At 36.4% G+C, this 26,557-nt stretch overlaps 1 protein-coding gene across 1 annotated transcript in view; it reads left to right on the top strand.

Moving 5' to 3' along the window:
* The window catches only part of LOC143066258 (usherin-like), a 96,636-nt gene that overhangs the window by 48,732 nt on the left and 21,347 nt on the right, over positions 1–26,557 (top strand). Inside the window, exons 42-48 of the mRNA XM_076239250.1 lie at positions 7,892–8,137; positions 8,556–8,768; positions 10,271–10,473; positions 13,259–13,467; positions 13,890–13,989; positions 14,844–14,989; positions 15,573–15,703. Of these exons, the coding sequence (XP_076095365.1) occupies positions 7,892–8,137; positions 8,556–8,768; positions 10,271–10,473; positions 13,259–13,467; positions 13,890–13,989; positions 14,844–14,989; positions 15,573–15,703 (1,248 nt within the window). The remainder of the gene's footprint in view (positions 1–7,891; positions 8,138–8,555; positions 8,769–10,270; positions 10,474–13,258; positions 13,468–13,889; positions 13,990–14,843; positions 14,990–15,572; positions 15,704–26,557) is intronic.

The following is a 26,557-nucleotide window of genomic DNA, read 5'->3' as shown; positions in this document are numbered from 1 at the left end:
TCTGTCTTTTCATATGTCTATTCATCTGTCTTTTCATCTGTCTATTCATCTGTCTTTTTGTCTGTCTGTTGTGTCTTTTCATCCAGCATATATTTCAGTCACACTTTTCTCAGAAATTTTGGCACAGAATGAATTTATATTTGGTCAGCTGCCTGACAATGATGAGTTGTAAAGTATGTAAGGTGTAAGCTTATGTTTTTTTTGGTCTATCAGACACCCACTTCCTGTTTGACAATACTTTGAAATTTTCAATATGGTGAATGATAACAACTATTTTCATCACAATTTTCTTGGAATTACAAAACAGAATGACTTCTTATTTAGATGGCAGCTTGACAGCAATGAGTTTTACAGTCTGTGAATTTTTCATTCTTTCAGACACCTATTTCTTGTTAACAATAAAGAAATTAGAAGATATTTATTCATTGAAATGAAATATTTTTCTATTGTCAGTTTTTTTTTATCCTAGCAAGAGATATGATAGCATTCCGTATGTCTTTAGGATAAGTCAGTATGTACTATTTAATAATATGTATTTGAGAAATATAACACAAATTATAAATGAACAAAAACATGTGGTTTGTAGATGAATAGTAATGATAGTTCAAAAAGATGGGTCAAAATTTAATTTCTAAGTTTTTATATAGAGTTTCATAGGTAACCCAACACTTCCTGACTTAAACATTGCAGTATATATACCTTATTCTTATTTTTATATGGCCGCAAAAAAAATATTTGGATCTTATAATGGTATGCTGTCATCGTTGTCTGTGTCTTCCTTGTCTGCGTTGTCTGACAATAACTTTAGTTGGAGTGAATGGATCTCTATGAAATTATATTACAAGATTCAATACCACAAAAGGAAGGTTGGGATTGATTTGGGGGATGATGGTCCCAACCGTTTTGGAATAAGGGGCCCAAAGCAATCATTTTTCTACTCTTAGGATATGAACTTTTTTGTATAAGAATTGCAGTTGCTATGAAATTGTACCACAAGGTTTAATACCACAAGTAGAATGTTCAGATTAATTTTGGGGGTTATGGTGCCAAAAGTTTAGGTATTAAAAAGGGCCCAAAAAACTAGCATTTTTGTAGTTTCTTGACAATAACTTCTGTGTAAGTGTATGGATCTCTTATATTGTACCACAAGGTTCCATATCACAAAAGGAAGGCTGGGATTGAGTTTGGGGGTAATTGCCCAATTCATGCCGGAATTAGGAGCCAAAAAAGGGCCAAAAACAAGCATATTTCTAGTTTGTTTCCAGACAATTAAAAATGATGGATCTCTCTAAAATCGTACTACAAGGTTCCATACTACAAAGGAAAGACTGAGTTTGAGTGTGGGGGTAATTAGTTAAAGGGGGATTCAAGCAGTTTGGGGGGTTCCAATTTTTTTAAGGGGTTCAAATTTTGTGTTCAAATTTTTGAAATTTCATTTTTTTTTTAATTTTCAAGAAGAATCTTTAATTGCACAGTATTGTGCAACAAATTTGTAAGATCTTGACATTTATTTTGTGTCAGAAACCTATGCTATGTCCAAAATTTGATCAAAATCCAAATTCAGACAGAATCAAGCTTGAATATTGTGTCCAAATTTGCCCTTGAACTGTTCATGGTTCAACCTCTGCGGTCATATCAGGCTGCTCTCAGCAAAGCATTTTATTACCTATAATTTCCATACAAAAATCATCTGATGATTCAATGTATTAGCATTTTTTATTTCAAAAAATACAATTGGACTTTTGTTTTACAGCAATCTATGTTTAGGTTTTGGGCTTTTGCCAAAGAGACACCTAAAACTGACTTTGAACAGATTTTTGTCTTGCTTACAACTTTTCCGTATGCGAGGTACAAGGATTACAATCTGGAAGAGACAGTGTAAACTATTTGTATAAAGCTTCATATTTCAGAAAGTAGAAGACATGGACTCATTCATACTTTGTATGCAGGTGCCTTATGAAAAGAAAATTTCATCTGTCATATGTCCATTGTCCAAATTTACCTAATTTTCATGGTTCAGTGACTTGAAAAAAGATATTGATATTTATGCCCCACCTACGATAGTAGAGGGGCATTATGTTTTTTGGTCTGTGCGTCCGTTCCTTCGTCCTTCTGTCCTTCTGTCCTTTTGTCCCGCTTCAAGGTTAAAGTATTTGGTCAAGGTAGTTTTTGATGAAGTTCAAGTCCAATCAAGTTAAAACTTAGTATACAAGTTCCCCCCTTACCAAAAAAAAGCCCTGCGGCAAACATTTGCCGCAAACTTGCCGCAACCACTTTACCATGCAAATGAAGCTTGCGGCAAACATAATTATGCAAATTAGATTTGCCGAAAGCTTGCGGCAATCGTTTGCTGCAAGCTTGCGGCAATTGTTTGTTGCAAACTTGCGGCAAACTTGCAGGAACTACACATATACCAATTTGTACACATTCAATTTATTTATTTCATATTACACAGCAACATTTTTAGCGAGTCAATTCCTGTCCTTATACAAACAGTCATTGAAAAAATTCTTGCAAACTCATGAGATTTAAGGAAATGCATATGTATGCATTTGAGTTATGAAAAAGTGACAGGAGTCATTCTCAAATGACATAATATACCTGTATTAAAAATGAAAAAGGTAAAATCTCAAATGTGTATTGAGTATAAAGCTAGGTAATAATTGCATTACAGAATTTAACTTAATCTTAAAAACATGATCATGATGGTGCAGTACATCAGTTACAAATTCAAACTTATAATAGCTTAAGTTTTTGAATCACACATACATGTATATATAGTTGCTTAATTATGTATGATGATAACATTAATCATTTTATTAAAACATGCAGTTCTATGAATCATTTGTACTTACACAATTACATACTGGTTATCCTATATTATTGAACCAAAATGCCTCCTTGATCTCTTATATGTGAAATGCATTTCCAAAGACAACCAACATGACCTAGCCACAATTTCAAATTGTTAGTATCCAGGAAGTGCCAACTAGGCATGCCCAGTCAATATTGTGTAATTCCTGCAATGTTCTGGCAAACATATAGAATGGTCAAAGTTTTCTGCAATCTTGCGGCAAACATATTGAATGGTCAAAGTTTTCTGCAATCTTGTGGCAAACATTCTTTATTATTTTAAACTTTCTGGCAATCTTACGGCAAACATTGACGTTACTGCAAACTTGCCGCAAGCTTGCAGCAATGTCTGCCGGAAGTTTGCAGCTAGTGGCAAACATCTACAAACACTATTTTCTGTGTTCCTGCAAACTTTTTGTTTGCCGCAAGCTTGCAGCAAGTCTGCTGCAAGTTTGCAGCAAACAATTCAGTTTCATAAGGGCCTGTGATATGATCTTTCTAATTTCACGGTCCTATAAGCACAGAAAATGATAGTGTGAGTGGGGCATACGTGTACTATGGACACATTCTTGTTTTAAAAAGTAAAATTCTTTCTTATTAATATTCATATACTATATTTGGTATACATGTCTGTCATGTAGAGTTAACCTGACCTTGAACTCATTTTATGGATCAGTGATCAAGGTTAAACTTATTTGATCAGGTCTTTATCTCAGATATGATGAGCAGTAGGTCAACATGTTTGGTGTATAGAAAGATTGTAAGATAAACATGTCTGACTGGACGTTTTCGTCTGTCCTTGATATTAATTTCATGGTTCATTGGACAATGTTTAGTTTTTGTGATTAAGTCTATTTCTCAGATACCATAAGCGAAAGGTCAGGTATAATTTGGTGTATGGAAAAATTATACCCTGTATATGTCTGTCTGGTCGGTTTCATATTACCTTGATCACCTGTCAATTTTAAGATTTTGTAGATTGTTCTGTTTTTCATGTACTATAAGTAATAGAACCACCATGTTTGGTGTTTGGAATGATTTTTAGGGGTACATGTCTGTCCAGCATGGTTTATTTGACCATCACTTCATTTTCATGGATCTTTGATAATATTAAGTTGATGTAATACTTTAAGTAAAAACTTCATATTACAGACTTTCAGCATGAATTTAATCATAAGTTAAACAGTTGAAACATTCTTGTTCTTTTTATATCCTTCAGCAAACTCTGCATTCTATAGGAAATTGAATGATATTTATGTATTGATGTCAGTGTTTATACTAGCATCAGTATACTAGATATCAGTTTTGTTAGACAGATACTGGTACATGTTTATGTATTTTAGAAATGTGAGATTCTAGGGGGAAAATGTCTTGGGTGTCCAAAATTTAAAATGATAATTATAAAAATATATACAAGAGCAAAAGGATAGGTCTAATTGTGAGTTGGAAGTTTTGTATAGAGATATCTTAGGTAACCCAATTCTTCCGGACCTAACATATCAGAATATATACCTCATTTATATATATACCTATAATTTCATTACTTATATTATCTGATGGTTCAATATATTTGCATATTTAATTTCAAGGGAAACAATTTATTTTTTGTTTTACAGCAATCTATATTTAGGTTTGGGGCTTTTGCTTAGATTTTCACTACTACATATCACTACACTAGTTGGGTTATGTCTTAAAATTGTTATGAGCTTCGCATAGTTTATGTAAAATGACAACTTATGCCTTTGAAATATTTATATATTTTATTATTATTATTCTAAAATACCCATTTTAATTCAACCTTTTTTTATTGTCAGGTTTAATGTAATTTTAAAATATATTCCCTTTGAACAAGAATATTCTCAATCTATCAATTATCTACTGAAGCTGGAAAACTCCTTGTCTAAGAATACTGCCAGTTTGAAATTAGAAATTCCCTTATCTAAAAATAGATCTGTGTTGAAAAATAATAAATATTACTTCCCTTTGGCTTTACCAATTATGCAAATATTATATACCACCAGGTAGCAAATTGTAGAAAATGGTGAACATATATATTGTTCAGAGTGGTGTATAAGTATCCTGGTCCGGAAGAGTTGGTCATCTTATCCATTATAAATCAGATGATTTCAGTAGAAATCTCCAGCTCACCATTAGACTAGGCCTTCACTTTTTGGTGCTTCATTTTATCTTTTCATTCGAATGAGCATGCAGATTATGTTATTAAACTTTTATTATTTCCTATATTAAAAGTGATATTTATAGATAAAAATCTTTTATGTTCAAGTTTTTTCTTGTGCATTAAATTATGTACATGCAAACTTTATCCTGGTCATTGCACAAGACTGTGTTTTCCTGAAGGGTTTATGAGTTTGCTTGATGATAGATTGTAGCATGTAGCATAATTCTAATATCAGTAGGAATACTTCTTTAACCAAAAATTTGCATTGCCAATGCGATAAATATCCACCAGAGACCAAAGGACGGGGATGTAAATAACTATATAATGGTCAATGTACAGCTATTAACTATGAGCAAAACCTATAATGTTAAGTTTGCTTTCATTTACTGTAATCATTCATTCATTCATTATCATTGACTGTATTGTGCTTTAGATGATAACTGTTTCAATGCCAATATTATAGAGAATTTGTTTTTAAGAACCTTTTGTTAAGCAACTCTACATGTTCTTGTTCCTCAGGGGCAGATCAAGATTTTTTTTAAAGGGAAGCTCCATCTGGCAAGTGTTAGAGTTGGGAGTTCTTACCTTTTAAAATGCTTAACAGTTTTTCTTGATTTATACATTTTTTTTTTTTAAAACCAGAGCAGTAGTCAGAACCCCTCTGGATCCAACAACAAGGTTTTTTCAAGTTAAAGACCTTGTCCATGATTTTTTTTTCTGTTAAAACTTGATTAATTTTCATAATTTAGGGAAATATAAACTGATGGAAGATTCTGATAAGTCTCGTTTAACACCACTAACTTTTCTAGACTGGTTTGGTGTATACTTTGTCATGAAATATTTGCCACAGAACACTGAACAAACATCTATTCTTGTGCACATACATGTGTAAATATACAAGTTTCATTTTCATTTTCTTTATAGAAATATAAAAAAGAAGATTTGGTATGATTACTAATGAGACAACTGTCCACAAGAGACCAAAATTAAACAGACATTAACAACTATAGGTCACTGTACAGCCTTCAACAATTAGCAAATCCCATACCACATATTCAGCTGTAAAAGGCCCCTATATGACAATATCAAACAATTCAAACAAGAAAACTAAGTCTTATTCATATAAAAAAAAATGAACAAAAAACAAATATGTAACACATAAACAAAAGACAACCACTGAATTACAGGCTCCCGACTTGGGACAGGCACATACATAAATAATTTGGCGGGGTTAAACATCTTAACGGGATCCAAACCCTCCCCATAACCTGGGACAGTGGTATAACAGTACAACATAAGAACGAACTATGAAAATGTTCTCTTCATACAATTTTTCATTTGAGACAGTTTATATGTGCTATCCCTCTACTCTTTCCTATCTGAACAACATAAACATCATTTCATCTGATTATTTTCTAGTGATAAATGGAATTTGCATATTTTGGTTTGTATTTAAATAGGTAGCAATCCTTATTTTCATTACAATTCTATTTTTAGATTAGGGGAATTCCTATTTTAAAAGTTGACAAGGGTTTTTCCAGTTTTCAATAGGTTATGAATATTTCTTAACAATGTCCAAGGAGATAACTTATCAAATCTCAATGCTGAGATTTCAAAGAAGATTAATTAAATTGGGGTTTCCTCTACAAAGAAATAGCAGAAATTAACCATTAGAAGTTTTGGTCAATAAACTGTTTATAGCTCATTGTTAGGAGTGAACACTCATATTCCTTTGTGATGTAAATGGCATATATAAGTGAAAAATTTGATCGAAAACCCCTAATCTAAATATAGTTAGATATATTTCAAAAATCAGATTGTTTCCCTTGAAATGAAATATGCAAATATATCAAACCATCTGAGGTTTGTTTGTAGGAAATGATATGTATATATATTATTCAAGTGTTTATCCTAATATGTTAGGTCCGGAGAGTTGGGTTACCTAAGATAACTCTATACATACCTTCCCATCTCACAATTCGACCTAGCTTTTTGCATTCAAGGATTTTGTGATTTATTAGTTTATTTGTTTTTAAATATTATGCATTTTTTCTTCTTTTGTGTTTTAGAATTAATTTAACCATCTTAAAGCTGAATATTGCACCATTTGAACAGTCTGACTGTACTTTTAAAATCATACACAGTCTGTGGCAGACTAAATTTTCTATCCTTTATTATTGCCACACAACTTGCACAACCTACATATTGTATGAACTGTTTTAAAATAGTTTCTCATCATTTATATATGCATGATCATTCATGTTTGGAATAATTTCAACTGGCCATAAATCAAAAAGATTAATCAGACCTTTATGGAATTTTACCTATCTTGGACCATAGATGTATGATTATATATCTATGCTTGAACAGAAGCATCTTCATGATGTAAAAACCATTACAAGACCCAACTATTTGTTAGATCATTCATCCGTCTGTACCTCTTCAGGTTAAAGTTTTTTAGTCAACTTAGTTTTTGATGAAGTTGACGTCCAATAACTAGAAACTTAGTACACATTTTTCCCTATGATTTGAACTATCTAATGTATTGCCAAATTAGAGTTTTGACCCCAATTTCATGGTCCACTGAAGTTGACTGAACATAGAAAATGATAGTGCGAGAGGGGGATTATGTACTATGGACAGATTCTTGTTTAGAACTCAATAGATTTGGTAAACCCTCACATAATGTTACGAAACATCGATAGAAGATTCTTCATTAAGAAATGTCTTCGAATAAAAATACTGTTTTATTTTGATTTTCATGATCTCTATTGTTGTATATAGTACATTAATTACTAGAGAAATTAACTGTTAATTCAACAGAATAATGATAGAGGCTTATATTTCAAATACATTCAGTTTCAGCTACAAACTTTAATATCTGGCAGAGTTTGTACCTAGGACCTTCAACACTGTTTGAAGACACAGGCTTACCACTATTTACAACTTTTGTATACCGGGTAACAGTTTATAATGATGTTGGACAGCTAACCAGTAATAATTCAAGGGAGGTAACCACATATGGAGGATTTCCACGGAAAGCTGCAGAAGTGACTGTTTTTCCAGTAGATCATACAACAATAGAAGTGAAATGGATAAGTCCTGGTAATGCAATAGTTATTATGCCAAATACAGCTTATTCTGTAAACTTTGTGATTCACCACTGAATTTCTTCCAGTTCTGGGTATTTCGTATGCTGAACATATTTTGAATATACAACTAAATCCAAAAAAATATTTTTAAACTTCTCAGTTATGAAATTAATCATTTGAAGTGAATTAACAGCATCATAATGCAATACTTATTGGTATTTTTGTCTATCTTTATATTTGAATTGGCCTTCAATCCGTTTTGATTGGAGCATAACTAATATAAAGAAAGTTTGCGTCTGACATACAAAATTATAAGCCAGGTACCTGAAACAAGTTTATTCATTCACATCACAAATTCATTATTTGAATTATCATTTCAGGAAATTTCATAATTAGGAATACCAGTCATTATTTTGTTTACATTATTTCAGATGTGATTGATTTACAAGGTTCAGTTAAAGAATTTACAGTAAAGGCGTACAGTAATGTTGGAAATTTTACTCAGTATCACAGTGCTAATGTCGACCACACCCTTCTACAAAACCTGACCCCCATGACCAGATATAAAGTGTATGTCACCATTACTATCCATGGTGGTGCAAGTATAACCAGTGAGCCACAGTCAACAATTACCGCAGATGGAGGTAATATTTCCACTCATTAAATATCTTTAAATTATTTATGAATAATTTTATTTTGGATGTAATGCGTCTTCTGATTGGCTGATGTCGTTTTGTTTATCATAGACACAATTTTGTCATGTAACCATGACGTCATCAACGTTTTTTCATGATTTACGCTGGTTTAAAATGGAATTTAGAATTAAATTATAAGAAATAACTGTAATATTTTGTCAGTCTATTCGAAATAACATAATAACATAAAAAAATGTGGTGGACACTGTTAAATAACCTGCTACGCGCTTTATTCAGTGTGCACCATATTTTTAGCTCACCTGGCCCACACGGCCATGTGAAATTTTCTCATCACTTGGGGTCCCTCGTCCGTCTTCTGTCATCGTAAACTTCTACAAAAATCTCCTCTGAAACTACTGTGCCAAATTTGACCATACTTGGCCACAATCATCATTTGGGTATTTAGTTTTAAAAATGTGTCCGGTGACCCAGCCAACCAACCAAGATGGCCACCATGGCTAAAAATAGAACATAAGGGTAAAATGTAAATTTTGGCTTAGAACTCTGAAACCAAAGCATTTAGAGCAAATCTTACAGGGATTAAATTGTTTATCAAGTCAATATCTATCTCCCCTGAAATTTTCAGATGAATTGGACAAATGGTTGTTGGGTTGCTGCCCCCCCCCAATTGGTAATTTTTATGGAAATTTTGCTGTTTTTAGTTATTATCTTGAATACTATTATAGATAGAGATAAACTGTAAGCAGCAATAGTGTTCAGCAAAGTAAGATCTACAAATAAGTCTACATGATCAAAATGGTCAGTTGACCCCTTAAGGAGTTATTGCCCTTTATAGTCAATTTTTAACAATTCTCATTAATTTGGTAAAATTTGGTAAGTTTTTACAAAATATTTTCCTCTGTAACTAAAGGGCCAAGTTCATTACAGATAGAGAAAATTATAAGTAGCAAGAATGTTCGGTAAAGTAAGATCTACAAACACATCACCATCACCAAAACAAAATTTTGTCATGAATCCACCTGTGTCCTTTGTTTAACATGCACATAGACCAAGGTGAGCAAGACATGCTCTTAGGAGCCTCTAGTTTATGTTATTTCTTCATAGACAGAAAAAAAATTGTTTAAGATTGTTAATTATTTAGTGATTTTGAAATGTCTTCACATTAATTTTTATAGTTTTGCTTTCAATGTTGGTTTAGCCAATCTCTGATTTAGATATTTTTAAGATTTAAATGAAATTTTCATGATAGACATCACTTAAACTTTTAATTATTTCCTTTTAAAGTTTGTCAATGTAATTATAACAAGAGTGGACTTTCAGCCAAAAAAAATTTCAGATTAATTTAATTTTTTTTATGTATTTTTTTTTTTTATTTATTAACTTATATGATTTTTTTAAAAACATATTTCACAATTTTGGAGGGATGAAAAGGGGGTGCCTTGGGTATTATACACAGCTAAATACAGCATTTTTATCTTGACAAATTACAGCTCCTGACGGTGTGTCTAAACCAGTGATTACAGTACTGAGTCATACGTCTCTGAGAGTATCCTGGGTAGCTCCACTTATACCTAATGGGCAGATTACAGGATACTACATACACATCATCAATAACAGAATATCTACAGAGATGTCAGAACCAGGATCCTATATCATCAATGATCTACAACCCTACACTGTATATTCTGTAAAGGTAGGAAGTCATATCATTACTGATCTACAACTATACGCTGTATATTCTGTAAAGGTAGGAAGTCATATCATTACTGATCTACAACCGTACACTGTTTATTCTGTAAAGGTATGAGGTCATATCATTACTGATCTACAACCATACACTGTATATTCTGTAAAGGTAGTTAGTCATGTTATTACTGATCTACAACCCTACACTGTATATTCTGTAAAGGTAGGAGGTCATATCATTACTGGTCTACAACCCTACACTGTATATTCTGTAAAGGTAGGAAGTCATATCATTACTGATCTACAACCCTACACTGTATATTCTGTAAAGGTAGGAAGTCATCATTACTGATCTACAATCCTACACTGTATATTCTGTAAAGGTAGGAGGTCATATCATTACTGATTTACAACCCTACACTGTATATTCTGTAACGGTAGGAGGTCATATCATTACTGATTTACAACCCTACACTGTATATTCTGTAAAGGTAGGAGGTCGTATCATTACTGATCTACAACCCTACACTGTATATTCTGTAAAGGTAGGAGGTCATATCATTACTGATTTACAACCCTACACTGTATATTCTGTAAAGGTAGGAGGTCATATCATTACTGATTACTGATCTACAACCCTACACTGTATATTCTGTAAAGGTAGGAGGTCATATCATTACTGATTTACAACCCTACACTGTATATTCTGTAAAGGTAGGAAGTCATATCATTACTGATCTACAACCCTACACTGTATATTCAGTAAAGGTAGGAGGTCATATCATTACTGATCTACAACCGTACACTGTATATTCTGTAAAGGTAGGAGGTCATATCATTACTGATCTACAACCCTACACTGTATATTCTGTAAAGGTAGGAAGTCATATTATTACTGATCTACAACCCTACACTGTATATTCTGTAAAGGTAGGAAGTCATATTATTACTGATCTACAACCCTACACTGTATATTCTGTAAAGGTATGAAGTCATATCATTACTGATCTACAACCCTACACTGTATATTCTGTAAAGGTAGGAAGTCATATTATTACTGATCTACAACCCTACACTGTATATTCTGTAAAGGTAGTTAGTCATGTTATTACTGATCTACAACCCTACAGTGTATATTCTGTAACAGTAGGAAGTCGTATCATTACTGATCTACAACCCTACACTGTATATTCTGTAAAGGTAGGAAGTTATATCATTACTGATCTACAACCCTACACTGTATATTCTGTAAAGGTAGGAAGTCATATTATTACTGATCTACAACCCTACACTGTATATTCTGTAACAGTAGGAAGTCGTATCATTACTGGTCTACAACCCTACACTGTATATTCTGTAAAGGTAGGAGGTCATATCATTACTGATCTACAACCCTACACTGTATATTCTGTAAAGGTAGGAAGTTATATCATTACTGATCTACAACCCTACACTGTATATTCTGTAAAGGTAGGAGGTCATATCATTACTGATCTACAACCCTACACTGTATATTCTGTAAAGGTAGGAGGTCATATCATAACTGATCTACATTACTGATCTACAACCCTACACTGTATATTCTGTAAAGGTAGGAGGTCATATCATTACTGATCTACAACCGTACACTGTTTATTCTGTAACAGTAGGAAGTCATATCATTACTGATCTACAACCCTACACTGTATATTCTGTAAAGGTAGGAAGTCATATCATTACTGATCTACAACCCTACACTGTATAGTCTGTAAAGGTAGGAAGTCATATCATTACTGATTTACAACCCTACACTGTATATTCTGTAAAGGTAGGAGGTCATATCATTACTGATCTACAACCCTACACTGTATATTCTGTAAAGGTAGGAACTCATATTATTACTGATCTACAACCCTACACTGTATATTCTGTAAAGGTAGGAAGTCATATCATTACTGATCTACAACCCTACACTGTATATTCTGTAAAGGTAGGAGGTCATATCATTACTGATTTACAACTCTACACTGTATATTCAGTAAAGGTAGGAGGTCATATCATTACTGATCTACAACCGTACACTGTATATTCTGTAAAGGTAGGAAGTCATATCATTACTGATCTACAACCGTACACTGTATATTCTGTAAAGGTAGGAAGTCATATCATTACTGATCTACAACCCTACACTGTATATTCTGTAAAGGTAGGAGGTCATATTATTACTGATCTACAACCCTACACTGTATATTCTGTAAAGGTAGGAAGTCATATCATTACTGATCTACAACTATACACTGTATATTCTGTAAAGGTAGGAAGTCATATCATTACTGATCTACAACTATACACTGTATATTCTGTAAAGGTAGGAGGTCATATCATTACTGATCTACAACCGTACACTGTATATTCTGTAAAGGTAGGAAGTCATATCATTACTGATCTACAACCCTACACTGTATATTCTGTAAAGGTAGGAAGTCATATCGTTACTGATTTACATCTAAATACTGTATATTCTGTAAAGATAAGGTTTCATTTAATTACTAATTTTAATTATACTGTGTAATTTTTTAAAGTAGAAATTAAAGTAGCTCATTCTTGCAAAATTTGCTTATATTTGTCTTCTTTAAGTCTTGCAAGATAACATGTAAAAGAAAATACTGGTGTAATGTGGCTTCCTTTTTCAAAACAATTCCTCCAGTCTTATTTGTATGTAAAATGATTAAAAATTCAAGATCTGTCAAATAGCGTAATATTCTGAAAAGGCATTTCATTATCACAACTTCTATAACTGTCTATCCTTACAGATAGAGGTCTGCACTGTGTTTGACTGTACAGAGAGTGAACCTGTCTTAGTAACCACAGTTGAGGCCCTCCCCCAGGGTGTTCTTCATCCAACTGTAAACTCTGTATCACCAACAGAAGTAGATATAAGCTGGAAACCTCCAGAGAATGGGAATGGTATAATACTGAAGTATGACCTTATCAAACAGAGGATGAAACCATGTTCACAAATGTTAGTAATGGTTTGGTTAATATGTATCCCTGAAATATTTTTGAAATATGAAAATATGTTTACAAATACATCCTAAAATAAGATCTAGATTGGCATTGATTCATTAATTTTAGGTTTACTGAAAGAATTTGAAAAAAATAATTTCTTCTATGTCATATTTTTTTTTAATTTTACAGCTTAGATTTGAGTTATTGATTTATTAATTTAGATACAACAGTTGAACCAGGACAACTGTATGACATCAGTCAAAATGTCATTCAGTACAGATTATTGCAATTCGGATATGTTTCTGTATGTAAGAAAATGATGAATATTAAAATTTAGGGTCTGCAGTATCATCTACATATAAATTTATAAAATATTTGGATATATACAAAATCCTTTTGTCAAAGGCAACTAACCTAGCATCTATCTTTTTTAAGAGCACCACCTACCTTAAGTCCAGAACTGACCAAGTGTACATATGTCCAATGTAGTATTTTTGAGAGTATCTGTGGAACACAGTGTTATACAGGAACAAAGGTTAGTGAAGTACCACTTGTATTGTACCTTGATACAAAACTTTAGCTAATTAATTTTTTTTAAGGTAAAAAAGAAAAGAAAAAATAGAATTATTGGCTATCAGTTCAACTTAGATTTGTACGCATTGTATACTAAGGGGCATTAAGGTTTACCCTTGTCTATCTGTCAGTATGTGCCCAAATTAGTTTTCAGTTTAATACTTCAACCAAATGTTATGAAACTTATCCACAATGCTAATTACCATTAAAAAAATATTCAACTTTCAAATTTGGGTGTCATCAATTTTACCATTCTCAAATTATACAGAAATAAGAAGTTGTGGTATGAGACAACTCACCATCAGAGTCACAATGTGTAAAAAATAAACAATTAGAAGTCAATGTATGGCATTTAACACAACACCTTAGCTAACACTGAATAGCAAACTATAAAATGCCCCAAAATGTTAAATTATTCAAAATGTAAAATTATTTAAACAGGAAAACAGGTCTAACCTATATAAAAAAGAAGAAAAGAGAAACACTTATGAACCACAACCACTGAACAACAAGTTTCTTTATAAATGGGAAGAAATGCTAAACTTACTGTTTCTGCACTAACTTTACTGTGCCTGTACCAAAAGTTATGAATTGTATACAAAATGCTTACCACCACCAAACATAGATCAAATTTATATTAAGGTGGATCACTTTCAGGGTTCTTGGGTTATGTCCATTAAAAGATGGAGATTTTTTTTTAACTCCTGCATATTTAAAAGGCGGACTTATGTGTCCCATGGTTCTTTTATTTCATAAAATATATGGTGAGGACATCTTATGTAATATACTTGCTGTAAAATTTTGTATATATTTTAGGTTTGCTGCGAAGGAAATTTGTATGACATAAAGACTGGATATGATTGTTGTGGAACTATGTATATACCTAAACCATCACATGATGCCGTCTGCTGCTCTGGAGTGTTCTATTTAAAAAAAGATCATTATGAGTGTTGTAAAGATAGGTAAACTTTAAATCAAAGTTACAATTTACATATGTCTGAATTTTTTTTTTCTGGTCTGATTCCCTTAGAATATTAAGCCTGTGATTTGTTAATAGCACTTTTATTTCATTTTGGTGGATATGTTTTAAATTTGAAAGATTGTTTGAATGAATTTGATGATCTATTGAATTTGAAGATCTATTGAATTTGAAATGGAAAAATATATTGTTTTTAGGGAGACTTTGCTGTTTCAACTGATGCTTTGGGCATTGCATTTATGATATTGCTGAATTTCAAGTTTTTCTTGATTTTTAATTTTCAATAGATGTACATAGATAGTGGCACCATCTTATAAAACATGAAAAAGCTATTTGAGCAGCATAAGTTTAATCAGACAAAAACTGTGAACCTATAACAGAAAACTCATTTATCCCCAAATATTAATGAAATCTCGCCTGATAATGGTAATGACAGTAAATGTCTGATCAAGGATCCAATAACATTCATAACCTCTTGTTGCTGAAATAATATAATTCAATATCAACTTTAAGTTAACAATGGTCTGTAGTTCTTGTATAAAAGCCTATTTTAATTATCACTGTAGGTATACTGAAGTACTGCCAGGACAGGTGTGTTGTCCTGATCTGTATGAGAACAGATTATTGGTTGGTCATGGGGATACCTGCTGTGGTTCTGTACCATATTCATCTTCAGGGTCACAAGTCTGTTGTCATGGTATGTATGAGAACAGATTATTAGTTGATCATGGGGATACCTGCTGTGGTTCTATACCATATTCATCTACAGGGTCACAAGTCTGTTGTCATGGTATGTATGAGAACAGATTATTAGTTGATCATGGGGATACCTGCTGTGGTTCTGTACCATATTCATCTACAGGGTCACAAGTCTGTTGTCATGGTATGTATGAGAGCAGATTAATAGTTGGTCATGGGGATACCTGCTGTGGTTCTGTACCATGTTCACCTTCAGGGTCACAAGTCTGTTGTCATGGTATGAATGAGAGCAGATTATTAGTTGGTCATGGGGATACCTGCTGTGGTTCTGTACCATATTCATCTACAGGGTCACAAGTCTGTTGTCATGGTATGTATGAGAGCAGATTATTAGTTGGTCATGGGGAACCCTGCTGTGGTTCTGTACCATATTCATCTACAGGGTCACAAGTCTGTTGTCATGGTTTGTATGAGAGCAGATTATTAGTTGGTCATGGGGATACCTGCTGTGGTTCTGTACCATATTCATCTACAGGGTCACAAGTCTGTTGTCATGGTATGTATGAGAACAGATTATTAGTTGATCATGGGGATACCTTCTGTGGTTCTGTACCATATTCATCTACAGGGTCACAAGTCTGTTGTCATGGTATGTATGAGAGCAGATTATTAGTTGGTCATGGGGATACCTGCTGTGGTTCTGTACCATATTCATCTACAGGGTCACAAGTCTGTTGTCATGGTATGTATGAGAGCAGATTATTAGTTGGTCATGGGGAACCCTGCTGTGGTTCTGTACCATATTCATCTACAGGGTCACAAGTCTGTTGTCATGGTATGTATGAGAGCAGATTATTAGTTGGTCATGGTATACCTGCTGTGGTTCTGTACCATATTCATCTACAGGGTCACAAGTCTGTTGTCATGGTATGTATGAGAGCAGATTATTAGTTGGTCATGGGGATACCTGCTGTGGTTCTGTACCATATTCATCTTCAGGGTCACAAGTCTGTTGTCATGGTATGTATGAGAACAGATTATAAGTTGGTCATGGGGATACCTGCTGTGGTTCTATACCATATTCATCTACAGGGTCACAAGTCTGTTGTCATGGTATGTATGAGAGCAGATTATTAGTTGGTCATGGGGATACCTGCTGTGGTTCTGTACCATATTCATCTTCAGGGTCACAAGTCTGTTGTCATGGTATGTATGAGAGCAGATTATTAGTTGGTCATGGGGATACCTGCTTTGGTTCTGTACCATATTCATCTACAGGGTCACAAGTCTGTTGTCATGGTATTGTATGAGAGCAGATTATTGGTTGGTCATGGGGATACCTGCTGTGGTTCTGTACCATATTCATCTACAGGGTCACAAGTCTGTTGTCATGGTATTGTATGAGAGCAGATTATTGGTTGGTCATGGGGATACCTGCTGTGGTTCTGTACCATATTCATCTACAGGGTCACAAGTCTGTTGTCATGGTATGTATGAGAGCAGATTATTAGTTGATCCTGGGGATACCTGCTGTGGTTCTGTATCATATTCATCTACAGGGTCACAAGTCTGTTGTCATGGTATGTATGAGACCAGATTATTAGTTGGTCATGGGGAACCCTGCTGTGGTTCTGTACCATATTCATCTACAGGGTCACAAGTCTGTTGTCATGGTATGTATGAGAGCAGATTATTGGTTGGTCATGGGGATACCTGCTGTGGTTCTGTACCATATTCATCTACAGGGTCACAAGTCTGTTGTCATGGTATGTATGAGAGCAGATTATTAGTTGGTCATGGGGATACCTGCTGTGGTTCTGTACCATATTCATCTACAGGGTCACAAGTCTGTTGTCATGGTATGTATGAGAGCAGATTATTAGTTGGTCATGGTATACCTGCTGTGGTTCTGTACCATATTCATCTACAGGGTCACAAGTCTGTTGTCATGGTATGTATGAGAGCAGATTATTAGTTGGTCATGGGGATACCTGCTGTGGTTCTGTACCATATTCATCTTCAGGGTCACAAGTCTGTTGTCATGGTATGTATGAGAACAGATTATTAGTTGGTCATGGGGATACCTGCTGTGGTTCTATACCATATTCATCTACAGGGTCACAAGTCTGTTGTCATGGTATGTATGAGAGCAGATTATTAGTTGGTCATGGGGATACCTGCTGTGGTTCTGTACCATATTCATCTTCAGGGTCACAAGTCTGTTGTCATGGTATGTATGAGAGCAGATTATTAGTTGGTCATGGGGATACCTGCTTTGGTTCTGTACCATATTCATCTACAGGGTCACAAGTCTGTTGTCATGGTATTGTATGAGAGCAGATTATTGGTTGGTCATGGGGATACCTGCTGTGGTTCTGTACCATATTCATCTACAGGGTCACAAGTCTGTTGTCATGGTATGTATGAGAGCAGATAATTAGTTGATCCTGGGGATACCTGCTGTGGTTCTGTATCATATTCATCTACAGGGTCACAAGTCTGTTGTCATGGTATGTATGAGAGCAGATTATTAGTTGGTCATGGGGATACCTGCTGTGGTTCTGTACCATATTCATCTTCAGGGTCACAAGTCTGTTGTCATGGTATGTATGAGAACAGATTATTAGTTGGTCATGGGGATACCTGCTGTGGTTCTATACCATATTCATCTACAGGGTCACAAGTCTGTTGTCATGGTATGTATGAGAGCAGATTATTAGTTGGTCATGGGGATACCTGCTGTGGTTCTGTACCATATTCATCTTCAGGGTCACAAGTCTGTTGTCATGGTATGTATGAGAGCAGATTATTAGTTGGTCATGGGGATACCTGCTTTGGTTCTGTACCATATTCATCTACAGGGTCACAAGTCTGTTGTCATGGTATTGTATGAGAGCAGATTATTGGTTGGTCATGGGGATACCTGCTGTGGTTCTGTACCATATTCATCTACAGGGTCACAAGTCTGTTGTCATGGTATGTATGAGAGCAGATAATTAGTTGATCCTGGGGATACCTGCTGTGGTTCTGTATCATATTCATCTACAGGGTCACAAGTCTGTTGTCATGGTATGTATGAGAGCAGATTATTAGTTGGTCATGGGGAACCCTGCTGTGGTTCTGTACCATATTCATCTACAGGGTCACAAGTCTGTTGTCATGGTATGTATGAGAGCAGATTATTGGTTGGTCATGGGGATACCTGCTGTGGTTCTGTACCATATTCATCTACAGGGTCACAAGTCTGTTGTCATGGTATGTATGAGAGCAGATTATTAGTTGATCATGGGGATACCTGCTGTGGTTCTGTACCATATTCATCTACAGGGTCTCAAGTCTGTTGTCATGGTATGTATGAGAGCAGATTATTAGTTGGTCATGGGGATACCTGCTGTGGTTCTGTACCATATTCATCTACAGGGTCACAAGTCTGTTGTCATGGTATGTATGAGAACAGATTATTAGTTGATCATGGGGATACCTTCTGTGGTTCTGTACCATATTCATCTACAGGGTCACAAGTCTGTTGTCATGGTATGTATGAGAGCAGATTATTAGTTGGTCATGGGGATACCTGCTGTGGTTCTGTACCATATTCATCTACAGGGTCACAAGTCTGTTGTCATGGTATGTATGAGAGCAGATTATTAGTTGGTCATGGGGAACCCTGCTGTGGTTCTGTACCATATTCATCTACAGGGTCACAAGTCTGTTGTCATGGTATGTATGAGAGCAGATTATTAGTTGGTCATGGTATACCTGCTGTGGTTCTGTACCATATTCATCTACAGGGTCACAAGTCTGTTGTCGTGGTATGTATGAGAGCAGATTATTAGTTGGTCATGGGGATACCTGCTGTGGTTCTGTACCATATTCATCTTCAGGGTCACAAGTCTGTTGTCATGGTATGTATGAGAACAGATTATAAGTTGGTCATGGGGATACCTGCTGTGGTTCTATACCATATTCATCTACAGGGTCACAAGTCTGTTGTCATGGTATGTATGAGAGCAGATTATTAGTTGGTCATGGGGATACCTGCTGTGGTTCTGTACCATATTCATCTTCAGGGTCACAAGTCTGTTGTCATGGTATGTATGAGAGCAGATTATTAGTTGGTCATGGGGATACCTGCTTTGGTTCTGTACCATATTCATCTACAGGGTCACAAGTCTGTTGTCATGGTATTGTATGAGAGCAGATTATTGGTTGGTCATGGGGATACCTGCTGTGGTTCTGTACCATATTCATCTACAGGGTCACAAGTCTGTTGTCATGGTATTGTATGAGAGCAGATTATTGGTTGGTCATGGGGATACCTGCTGTGGTTCTGTACCATATTCATCTACAGGGTCACAAGTCTGTTGTCATGGTATGTATGAGAGCAGATTATTAGTTGATCCTGGGGATACCTGCTGTGGTTCTGTATCATATTCATCTACAGGGTCACAAGTCTGTTGTCATGGTATGTATGAGACCAGATTATTAGTTGGTCATGGGGAACCCTGCTGTGGTTCTGTACCATATTCATCTACAGGGTCACAAGTCTGTTGTCATGGTATGTATGAGAGCAGATTATTGGTTGGTCATGGGGATACCTGCTGTGGTTCTGTACCATATTCATCTACAGGGTCACAAGTCTGTTGTCATGGTATGTATGAGAGCAGATTATTAGTTGGTCATGGGGATACCTGCTGTGGTTCTGTACCATATTCATCTACAGGGTCACAAGTCTGTTGTCATGGTATGTATGAGAGCAGATTATTAGTTGGTCATGGTATACCTGCTGTGGTTCTGTACCATATTCATCTACAGGGTCACAAGTCTGTTGTCATGGTATGTATGAGAGCAGATTATTAGTTGGTCATGGGGATACCTGCTGTGGTTCTGTACCATATTCATCTTCAGGGTCACAAGTCTGTTGTCATGGTATGTATGAGAACAGATTATTAGTTGGTCATGGGGATACCTGCTGTGGTTCTATACCATATTCATCTACAGGGTCACAAGTCTGTTGTCATGGTATGTATGAGAGCAGATTATTAGTTGGTCATGGGGATACCTGCTGTGGTTCTGTACCATATTCATCTTCAGGGTCACAAGTCTGTTGTCATGGTATGTATGAGAGCAGATTATTAGTTGGTCATGGGGATACCTGCTTTGGTTCTGTACCATATTCATCTACAGGGTCACAAGTCTGTTGTCATGGTATTGTATGAGAGCAGATTATTGGTTGGTCATGGGGATACCTGCTGTGGTTCTGTACCATATTCATCTACAGGGTCACAAGTCTGTTGTCATGGTATGTATGAGAGCAGATAATTAGTTGATCCTGGGGATACCTGCTGTGGTTCTGTATCATATTCATCTACAGGGTCACAAGTCTGTTGTCATGGTATGTATGAGAGCAGATTATTAGTTGGTCATGGGGATACCTGCTGTGGTTCTGTACCATATTCATCTTCAGGGTCACAAGTCTGTTGTCATGGTATGTATGAGAACAGATTATTAGTTGGTCATGGGGATACCTGCTGTGGTTCTATACCATATTCATCTACAGGGTCACAAGTCTGTTGTCATGGTATGTATGAGAGCAGATTATTAGTTGGTCATGGGGATACCTGCTGTGGTTCTGTACCATATTCATCTTCAGGGTCACAAGTCTGTTGTCATGGTATGTATGAGAGCAGATTATTAGTTGGTCATGGGGATACCTGCTTTGGTTCTGTACCATATTCATCTACAGGGTCACAAGTCTGTTGTCATGGTATTGTATGAGAGCAGATTATTGGTTGGTCATGGGGATACCTGCTGTGGTTCTGTACCATATTCATCTACAGGGTCACAAGTCTGTTGTCATGGTATGTATGAGAGCAGATAATTAGTTGATCCTGGGGATACCTGCTGTGGTTCTGTATCATATTCATCTACAGGGTCACAAGTCTGTTGTCATGGTATGTATGAGAGCAGATTATTAGTTGGTCATGGGGAACCCTGCTGTGGTTCTGTACCATATTCATCTACAGGGTCACAAGTCTGTTGTCATGGTATGTATGAGAGCAGATTATTGGTTGGTCATGGGGATACCTGCTGTGGTTCTGTACCATATTCATCTACAGGGTCACAAGTCTGTTGTCATGGTATGTATGAGAGCAGATTATTAGTTGATCATGGGGATACCTGCTGTGGTTCTGTACCATATTCATCTACAGGGTCTCAAGTCTGTTGTCATGGTATGTATGAGAGCAGATTATTAGTTGGTCATGGGGATACCTGCTTTGGTTCTGTATCATATTCATCTATATAGGGTCACAAGTCTGTTGTCATGGTATGTATGAGAGCAGATTATTAGTTGGTCATGGGGATACCTGCTGTGGTTCTGTACCATATTCATCTACAGGGTTCACAAGTCTGTTGTCATGGTATGTATGAGAGCAGATTATTAGTTGGTCATGGGGATACCTGCTGTGGTTCTGTACCATATTCATCTACAGGGTCACAAGTCTGTTGTCATGGTATGTATGAGAACAGATTATTAGTTGGTCATGGGGATACCTGCTGTGGTTCTGTACCATATTCATCTACAGGGTCACAAGTCTGTTGTCATGGTATGTATGAGAACAGATTATTAGTTGGTCATGGGGATACCTGCTGTGGTTCTGTACCATATTCATCTACAGGGTCACAAGTCTGTTGTCATGGTATGTATGAGAGCAGATTATTAGTTGGTCATGGGGATACCTACTGCGGTTCTGTACCATATTCATCTACAGGGTCACAAGTCTGTTGTCATGGTATGTATGAGAGCAGATTATTAGTTGGTCATGGGGATACCTGCTGTGGTTCTGTACCATATTCATCTTCAGGGTCACAAGTCTGTTGTCATGGTATGTATAAGAGCAGATTATTAGTTGGTCATGGGGAACGCTGCTGTGGTTCTGTACCATATTCATCTACAGGGTCACAAGTCTGTTGTCATGGTATGTATGAGAGCAGATTATTAGTTATACCCCCGCTTTAAAAAAGGGGGGGTATACTGTTTTACCTCTGTCTGTCAGTCCGTCCGTCCGTCCATCAGTCCGTCCGTCAGTCAGTCCGTCCCATGAAACTTTCGTCATATTTTTCTCAGGAACTACACATCCACCCTTTCTGCAATTTGGTATCAACATTTATATATGTCAGCCATACCGTGTGATGGGTTTTCAGATTCATCACTCGACAACTTCCTGTTTACCGAACACTTGTCTGATTTTACACATGATAGCCAAGTTGAAAATTTTCGTCACATTTTTCTCAGGAACTACAATACAAGGATTTCTGAAATTTGGTTTCAGGATTTATATAAGTCAGCTATACCGTGTGATGTGTTTTCAGATTCATCACTCGACAACTTCCTGTTTACCGAACACTTGTATGATTTTACACATGATAGCCAAGTTGAAAATTTTCGTCACATTTTTCTCAGGAACTACAATACAAGGATTTCTGAAATTTGGTTTCAGGATTTTTATAAGTCAGCTATACCGTGTGATGCGTTTTCAGATTCATCACTCGACAACTTCCTGTTTACCGAACACTTGCATATTTTTACACTATTAATATTATCCACTTGCGGCGGGGGTATCATCAGTGAGCAGTAGCTCGCAGTTTCACTTGTTGGTCATGGGGATACCTGCTGTGGTTCTGTACCATATTCATCTACAGGGTTACAAGTCTGTTGTCATGGTATGTATGAGAGCAGATTATTAGTTGGTCATGGGGATACCTGCTGCGGTTCTGTACCATATTCATCTATAGGGTCACAAGTCTGTTGTCATGGTATGTATGAGAGCAGATTATTAGTTGGTCATGGGGATACCTGCTTTGGTTCTGTATCATATTCATCTATATAGGGTCACAAGTCTGTTGTCATGGTATGTATGAGAGCAGATTATTAGTTGGTCATGGGGATACCTGCTGTGGTTCTGTACCATATTCATCTACAGGGTCACAAGTCTGTTGTCATGGTATGTATGAGAGCAGATTATTAGTTAGTCATGGGGATACCTACTGTGGTTCTGTACCATATTCATCTACAGGGTCACAAGTCTGTTGTCATGGTATGTATGAGAGCAGATTATTAGTTGGTCATGGGGATACCTGCTGTGGTTCTGTACCATATTCATCTTCAGGGTCACAAGTCTGTTGTCATGGTATGTATGAGAGCAGATTATTAGTTGGTCATGGGGAACCCTGCTGTGGTTCTGTACCATATTCATCTTCAGGGTCACAAGTCTGTTGTCATGGTATGTATGAGAGCAGATTATTAGTTGGTCATGGGGATACCTGCTGTGGTTCTGTACCATATTCATCTACAGGGTTACAAGTCTGTTGTCATGGTATGTATGAGAGCAGATTATTAGTTGTCATGGTATGTATGAGAGCAGATTATTAGTTGGTCATGGGGATACCTGCTGCGGTTCTGTACCATATTCATCTATAGGGTCACAAGTCTGTTGTCATGGTATGTATGAGAGCAGATTATTAGTTGGTCATGGGAATACCTGCTGTGGTTCTGTACCATATTCATCTTCAGGGTCACAAGTCTGTTGTCATGGTATGTATGAGAGCAGATTATTAGTTGGTCATGGGGATACCTGCTGTGGTTCTGTACCATATTCATCTACAGGGTCACAAGTCTGTTGTCATGGTATGTATGAGAGCAGATTATTAGTTAGTCATGGGGATACCTACTGTGGTTCTGTACCATATTCATCTACAGGGTCACAAGTCTGTTGTCATGGTATGTATGAGAGCAGATTATTAGTTGGTCATGGGGATACCTGCTGTGGTTCTGTACCATATTCATCTACAGGGTCACAAGTCTGTTGTCATGGTATGTATGAGAGCAGATTATTAGTTGGTCATGGGGATACCTGCTGTGGTTCTGTACCATATTCATCTTCAGGGTCACAAGTCTGTTGTCATGGTATGTATGAGAGCAGATTATTAGTTGGTCATGGGGATACCTGCTTTGGTTCTGTACCATATTCATCTACAGGGTCACAAGTCTGTTGTCATGGTATTGTATGAGAGCAGATTATTGGTTGGTCATGGGGATACCTGCTGTGGTTCTGTACCATATTCATCTACAGGGTCACAAGTCTGTTGTCATGGTATGTATGAGAGCAGATTATTAGTTGATCATGGAGATACCTGCTGTGGTTCTGTACCATATTCATCTACAGGGTCACAAGTCTGTTGTCATGGTATGTATGAGAGCAGATTATTAGTTGGTCATGGGGATACCTGCTTTGGTTCTGTATCATATTCATCTATATAGGGTCACAAGTCTGTTGTCATGGTATGTATGAGAGCAGATTATTAGTTGGTCATGGGAATACCTGCTGTGGTTCTGTACCATATTCATCTTCAGGGTCACAAGTCTGTTGTCATGGTATGTATGAGAGCAGATTATTAGTTGGTCATGGGGATACCTGCTGTGGTTCTGTACCATATTCATCTACAGGGTCACAAGTCTGTTGTCATGGTATGTATGAGAGCAGATCATTAGTTGTCATGGTATGTATGAGAGCAGATTATTAGTTGGTCATGGGGATACCTGCTGCGGTTCTATACCATATTCATCTATAGGGTCACAAGTCTGTTGTCATGGTATGTATGAGAGCAGATTATTAGTTGGTCATGGGAATACCTGCTGTGGTTCTGTACCATATTCATCTTCAGGGTCACAAGTCTGTTGTCATGGTATGTATGAGAGCAGATTATTAGTTGGTCATGGGGATACCTGCTGTGGTTCTGTACCATATTCATCTACAGGGTCACAAGTCTGTTGTCATGGTATGTATGAGAGCAGATTATTAGTTAGTCATGGGGATACCTACTGTGGTTCTGTACCATATTCATCTACAGGGTCACAAGTCTGTTGTCATGGTATGTATGAGAGCAGATTATTAGTTGGTCATGGGGATACCTGCTGTGGTTCTGTACCATATTCATCTACAGGGTCACAAGTCTGTTGTCATGGTATGTATGAGAGCAGATTATTAGTTGGTCATGGGGATACCTGCTGTGGTTCTGTACCATATTCATCTTCAGGGTTACAAGTCTGTTGTCATGGTATGTATGAGAGCAGATTATTAGTTGGTCATGGGGATACCTGCTTTGGTTCTGTACCATATTCATCTACAGGGTCACAAGTCTGTTGTCATTGTATTGTATGAGAGCAGATTATTGGTTGGTCATGGGGATACCTGCTGTGGTTCTGTACCATATTCATCTACAGGGTCACAAGTCTGTTGTCATGGTATGTATGAGAGCAGATTATTAGTTGATCATGGAGATACCTGCTGTGGTTCTGTACCATATTCATCTACAGGGTCACAAGTCTGTTGTCATGGTATGTATGAGAGCAGATTATTAGTTGGTCATGGGGATACCTGCTTTGGTTCTGTATCATATTCATCTATATAGGGTCACAAGTCTGTTGTCATGGTATGTATAAGAGCAGATTATTAGTTGGTCATGGGGATACCTGCTGTGGTTCTGTACCATATTCATCTACAGGGTCACAAGTCTGTTGTCATGGTATGTATGAGAGCAGATTATTAGTTGGTCATGGGGATACCTGCTGTGGTTCTGTACCATATTCATCTATAGGGTCACAAGTCTGTTGTCATCGTATGTATGAGAGCAGATTATTAGTTGGTCATGGGGATACCTGCTGAGGTTCTGTACCATATTCATCTACAGGGTCACAAGTCTGTTGTCATGGTATGTATGAGAGCAGATTATTAGTTAGTCATGGGGATACCTGCTGTGGTTCTGTACCATATTCATTCACAGGGTCACA

This window comes from Mytilus galloprovincialis, chromosome 3, assembly GCF_965363235.1.
Source record: "Mytilus galloprovincialis chromosome 3, xbMytGall1.hap1.1, whole genome shotgun sequence".
NCBI lineage: Eukaryota > Metazoa > Mollusca > Bivalvia > Mytilida > Mytilidae > Mytilus > Mytilus galloprovincialis.
This window is presented reverse-complemented; position numbering and strand designations above follow the sequence as displayed.